The sequence below is a fragment of the Coptis chinensis genome, chromosome 9 (genome assembly GCF_015680905.1).
Source record: "Coptis chinensis isolate HL-2020 chromosome 9, ASM1568090v1, whole genome shotgun sequence".
In the NCBI taxonomy this organism is placed as follows: Eukaryota; Viridiplantae; Streptophyta; class Magnoliopsida; order Ranunculales; family Ranunculaceae; genus Coptis; species Coptis chinensis.
Window position 1 is genome coordinate 70,144,293 of NC_141464.1, and position 6,474 is coordinate 70,150,766.

General features: G+C 36.8%; 1 protein-coding gene across 1 annotated transcript; it reads right to left on the minus strand.

The window, feature by feature from the left end:
* Positions 1-4,902: 4,902 nt before the first annotated feature.
* LOC147477713 (xanthine dehydrogenase 2-like) lies at positions 4,903-5,340 on the minus strand. Its single transcript, XM_086586061.1, has one exon. The coding sequence runs from the start codon at positions 5,338-5,340 to the stop codon at positions 4,903-4,905; it is 438 nt and encodes a 145-aa protein (XP_086442187.1).
* Between the last annotated feature and the right edge of the window lie 1,134 nt (positions 5,341-6,474).

Genomic DNA, 6,474 nt, shown 5'->3' on the forward strand with positions numbered 1-6,474 from the left:
GCAGCTGAAGAGGCCTTTTTGGACTGAAAGAATTGGGTTTTGGGCCTGATTCTCTGGCCCAAAACATGGCTCCAAGCCCATGCACGATTTTTGGATCTGAAAGTATAAAAACAAGAGCTTGACTCTTTGTTAATGGGGAGAGTTAGACCTAGATTAGTTAGCATCCATTAATTAGTTTTAGAACTTAGTTTTAGAATTTCAATTCGTTAATTAATTAGTTTTTCATATCTTGTTTTAGATCTAGTTTCATGTTTAATTAATTACTTTAGAACAAAGTAGATTATTAATTTAGTATTTAAATCATTGTTTTATTATTTATTAGATTAATAAAATAGTATTCTCCATAATCTAGTTTCATTTCCATTTACTTATTTAGTTCAATTCTTAGATTCAATTATTTGTCATTATTAGTTTAATTCAATTATTGCATGAGTAGTTTGGAATTGAGTTTAAACAAGTAAAGTTCAAATCTTTATATCATGTCTTGTTTGAATTCCATTGGGAATGATAGCGTGATGATTCTCGGCTAAACCTCCCTTCGAGGGGGTTGAGAAGCCTTGATGAAAGCTTGATTCGATTATCGTAGAAATTAAATAAATTTCCTTTCCACTCTAGAAATGATTAGTTCACCATGAGAATGGGTGTAATCGTTCACATGCTAGTTATGAATTGGTAGAAATGCCATGTGTAATTAGGGATTAGGAGTAACCAGATTGTTATGCGAAGCAGTTCAATTCGGATTATGACGATTCGTCGTTAGTAGGATTAAGTCGAGTTAAAGTGGAATCAATCCCCCTCTAACTCCTTATCATAGAATCGACGTAGCATTCCCATAGTTGTTCTAAAAGTCGACTAGTTGCATCTTATGGGTAGTTGCATCGTAGTCTAGTTGCCATTTCGTAAATCTCTCATTAGACTTTAGAGTTAAGATTACTTATACGTAGAGAACACAGCATGCGGAAGGACTAGGAGTGGAACGAATCATCTACTATACTATATCTCATAGGATTGAGAGTAGAAATCTTTGATAAATCTAGGCACGTAATCTTGTTTAGTTTACTTACGTTTTGAGTTTTATCGTTCATTTTGTAGGTAAACTTTTATCATTTTATGTTTTATCAGGATGCTTCTTCAGGGTACTACCAGATCTCTTTGAATGTGGATGACCAAGAGTTTACCGCCTTCATTACAGATCAAGGCATTTTCTGCTACACTGTTATGCCTTTTGGTCTGAAAAATGCCAGTGCAACCTACCAAAAGCTTGTCAATACAATTTTTTCCGATCTGCTGGGGATAATAATGGAGGCTTATATCGATGATATAGTTGTTAAATCGAAACTTATTGGTGATCATCTTTCCGATCTTCAACTTGTTTTTGATAAGCTTAACAAGTATAACATGAGACTCAATCCCGCCAAATGTTCTTTTGGCCTCTCTTCTGGAAAATTTATGGGATACCTCATGACTCGTAGAGGTATTGAGGCTAATCCCGATCGATCTGTAAGCATCGATATGCCATCACCAAAAAATAAGAAGGAAATTCAACGACTTACTGGTCGGCTTGCCGCTCTTCATAGATTTATTTCTAAATATTCCGATCGTTGTCATCCCTTCTTCCTGACTTTAAAGGGGGCGGCAACTTAGAACGTTGATTGTGAGATGACATTGCAACAACTGGAGAAATACTTGGTCAGTCCTCCTATATTGACAAGTCCTTCAACGGGTCAACCTAGTGGCATATACCTGGCAGCTACAACTCAAGCTGTTAGTGCTGTTCTTTTCATTGATGATGGTAGACCCGTCTTTTTTATCAGTAAGACTTTAACCGAAGCTGAGTCTCGTTATTCAAAGATGGAAAAAATTGCACTTGCATTGGTTCATGTCGCTCGCCGATTGAAACCATACTTAATTCCAGGGGAGGTTGGTCAGAATTATACTGAAAATCCCTTACGCAAGATCTTTCGTAATGCACATGAATCAAGTAGATTAGCCGAATGGGAAAGTTATCTTAGTGCATATAGCATTGTCTTTGAAAGTCGTACTACTGAAAAAGGACATGATCTGGCTTCTTTGATAGCTGATTTTCCGATTGATGATTCTCCTATTGACGATTCCTTGCACTAGGAAGAATCTATGGAAAACATTTTGCCGCCAATAACTGGGGGCGACGAAGACCAACATGAAAACGCAATTCCTAATCCCATTGACCTATGGATTGTTTACTCAGATGGCTCCCATAGTAAATCTGGGTTTGGAATTGGATGCATTTTTTGTTAAACCCAGCAGAGAAAAGATTGGGAAATCTGCGGCTTAGCGACTTGGCTTCGCCAAAATAACGGCGAATATGAGGTCATTATTTGTGCCTTGAGAACAGCTTTGACACTGGGGGCGTGAAAGCTCCAGTTATACACGGATTCTCGCCTTGTTGCCAATAAGTTTGGTGGGTCTTTTGAAAGCAAGAGATGAGCGTATGGCGGCTTATCTTAGTTTGATATATAGTCTTGCTCGACAATTTGATAGCATCTTTATCACTCAAAGACCCCGAAATGACATACGTCATGTAGATTTATTGGCTTATCTCTCCCCCGCCTGTTAGAAGCGGGGTCAAGACACATCACTTTTGCGCTTATCTTTTTCGTCGATTATAAGTTTGAACGTTTTACGCTTTTAGTTTGTTTGTTACTCTCATTACGAAAAAAATCTGACGGTTACCACATTTAGCCGTCGGTTTAAGTTTGAACACTTTACGCCGCTTAGTTCATTACTATCATTACTTAAAAAATCGGCGGTTACCACATTTAGCTTTGTCGGTCTAAGTTTGAACGTTTTTACGCTTTGCTTAGTCATTACTATCGCTATTTATTAATCGGACGGTTACTACGTTTAACCGTCGATCTAAGTTTGAACGCTTTTACGCTCGCTTAGTTCGTTACTATCACTATAACAAAATCTGGCAAAGTTACCACGTTTAGCTTCGTCAGTTTAAGTTTGAACGCTTTTACGCTCGCTTAGTTCATTACTATCAAATCTGATGAGGTTACCACGTTTAGCTTTGTCAGCCTAAGTTTGAACGCTTTTATGCTTGCTTAGCCTAATTTTGCAAAGTTAAGTACGCATTGGGGGCGTTTTTCTCTACGTGGGGGCGTCTTGTTCTATTTCATTTCAACTGCATAAATCTACAACATTATCAGTTTTCCGCAGGTATATTATCTGACACAACAACAATATTCAATAACAAACCCATTTTTATTTTTCATCAAAAGAAGTTTTAGCTCTATAGTATTACATTTACACAATTGTCTCTGTCAATTGTCTTACGGTTGTTCGATTAAATCTTCATTTTCTTCTTCAAAATCTGCATTAAACCCGGCTTAAGCTTTCGGTTAACTATTTTCCAAGATTATTCTTTTTCTAAGGCATTGTGTCGATCTTTCTCTGAAAAAATTTCAAGCGAAAATTTTCAAATCGACTTCATTATTTTTCTAAGGCATTGTGCGATCTTTCTACTGAAAAATTTTCCGAACAAAATTTTCAAAATTTCATTATTTTTTCTAAGGCATTGTGTCGATCTTTCTACTCTAAAATTTTCCCGCGACGACAATTTTTAAATCCGGTTTCACTATTTTTTCTAAAGCATTGTGCCAATCCTTTTACGAGAATCTTTCCGAGTGAATTGAACATTTCCAACAGTTTCATTATTTTTTTCTAAGGCATTGAGTTGCTTTTTTCGAGCGAATCTTTCCGAGCAAATTGAATTTTTTTGACAACTTCGTTATTTTTTCTAAAGCTTTAAAGCATTGAGCCGATCTTTCTCAACGAAATTTCTGTCAACTTCTTTAATTCGTCTATGACATTCATTGACTTTTGTGCGAATTCTTTCTCTGTCAACTCTTTGTGAATATAATTTGCTCTTAATACCGTCATTTCTTCGTGCAACAAAATTCGCATTACGTCAACTTTCTTAGGGAAAATTTTCCGACGGCTTTATTATTTTTTCTAAGGCATTAAGCCGATTTTTTTGAGCGAAACTTTCTGAGTCCAAATTTCCGACAACTTTATTATTTTTTCAAAGGCATTCAGCCGATCTTTCTGAGTGAACTTTCCAAGTGAAACTTTCCGTCAGCTTCATTATTTTTTCTAAGGCATTGGGCTGAACACCCTAAGCAAAACCTTTCTTTAGCTTCTTTATTTTTTTTTAAGGAATTGCAATCTTTCCGCTTGATATTTTTCGTCAGTATCTTTTGCTCGTAATTCCTCCGTTTCAACCTGCGACAAAAATACAAATATTTTCATCAGTCTTTCAAACTTAACCAAAATTATAATATAACTGATAACAAATACTAACATACCTGTTTCATGCTATTGAAAATCATTGAAACCGTTTAAAATATTTTTCGAGCTCATCCAACGACATTTTTTTTTAGCCATTGCTTTTCGAATAGTAGCCCTGACATTCTCTAGCTATCATTCTTTCATTTACAATCCGGTTCTTTTATTTTTCTCGCTCGCGCACAAGGACCTTTTTTTTTTTTTTTACACATTTCTTTTTTCAATTTTTTTTCCCGTCATCTCGACCATTTGTTCTCTAATTCGACGCACGTTCGTTTGCAATGTGCTTGACTTTGTCGGTGATCTATAGTTCTCCTCATCTAGCCCCAGCATTAAATATCTCAACCCCACATATAAGTTTCATTAGCTCAGTATCGTGTACAAAACAATAAGAGAAGAAAATCTAACATCATGACTTTCAATGTGCGTTACACTTGGACAAATATAGCTTTTTTGATACTTACTTTTAGATTGCCTTGAGGATTGGCTTCAATACTGCCGCGCTGACTAGCTTTTTCGATATTGTTTTCGTTGTTGTTTGAGACCCGTAGTTGGTCCATTGGTTTTTGAGGCCTAGCTCGTCCAGTATCTGGTAGCACTTGCTTGCTCTTCTTCGTTGAATCCTCTTGCCCATATGATGCAATGCAAACATTGGTCCAACTTCATTAGACTTCCAAAGCATGTTCCTTGAGCTTGAGCTTTTTGATCAACTTCACTATAAGAAACATGAGCATGACCATTTGTGCAAGTCGTATTTTCCTTTGAAGTTATGTTGTCATTCATAATCTTGGATCCGCAAGAGCATGGCTTGCCACTGGAAGGGCAAATAAACTCACCTCCTGGAGGGATTTCCGAAGATACACTAGTATACAAGGCATTATTAGTTTTAGCAAAAACTCGAAAGGCATCAATAATCGGCCTGTAACCTGTGCACCTACATAAATTTCCAACAATGCATTCTTCAATCTGCTCTTCACTAGGTTGCGTTTGATTGGCTCTCGATGAATGCATCGTAGACATGACAAAACCGGAGTGCAGAATCCACATTGTGAACCGTGGGCGGGCGATGACTCCTACACACCAATTCAAAATTCCAAAGATGCATAAGCAGTGATCTGACCAGAAAACGTCATCAAGTCACAAATACATTGATCAATAAATAGGAGATGATATATAAGATGAGTAAAAATGTTGAAGCCATTACCAAACTTGTTCACAAGTGGATATAACATACTGAAGCTTGGAACCTTTGACGTAATACCCATGATGAGCTTTTAGAAGAAAAAAAGTAATATTAATGGACGTTAGTGTGTGGATTTGTTGGTGGTTCTTCATTGGCTCTTGATATATATGCATGTAGAGGATTAGAGAATTATTGTAGCTGGACGAAAGTATTGGAGAATGGGTCGAAGCTTTTCTTTTACACGATTTGGTGGTGATATTTCAACACTTGTCACCATCAGGCGCATGCACTTGATATATAAGCATAGTTTGATGGTGAGAGAACGTACCTGCTAGTCCACGCGAAGACGCGAAACACGCCGTTTAGAGCGGCGATCTTGCGACAAGCTTTCTGCGACTTCAGGGAGTCTTGACCACGTCTGTTTGATAAGCGCCAGCACTTATATAGGGTTTCCGAGATGGTTTTCCATTGGTGGTGGGATTCTTTTCTAATCCAACTTCGTCTCTAATCTTAATTCTTATCTACTCCACATTCTTATCTCATCCGAACACTTTGAGTCCAATTAGTATTTAACTTCCTTTTATTACTATTATTACTAAACTGCCCCTACGTTTAATTTTAATGGTCTAATCCTAGTATCGCTATTCCGCTGGCACGCGTCGTCGAAATCAACTTTCGTATTATTACGTAATGCGTTCGGTACAGTTTCAGCAATCAATTTCTTTTGAATTTTTTTTCTGTGCATCTATTATTTTTTCTGTGCATTTTTCAACCATTTTTTAACTACATTGCGTCCCGTATACGTTAGTTTGACATTATTTCGTTTTCGATAATTCACAAATTTTTTCCGATTGTCCATTTTCTTATCGTTTACATTCACACGACACTTTGTTATACATTTCGCTTACTATTTTCGTATTCCATTTTTTCCTTGCTTTTTCTTCTCTTCTTTACCATGTGAA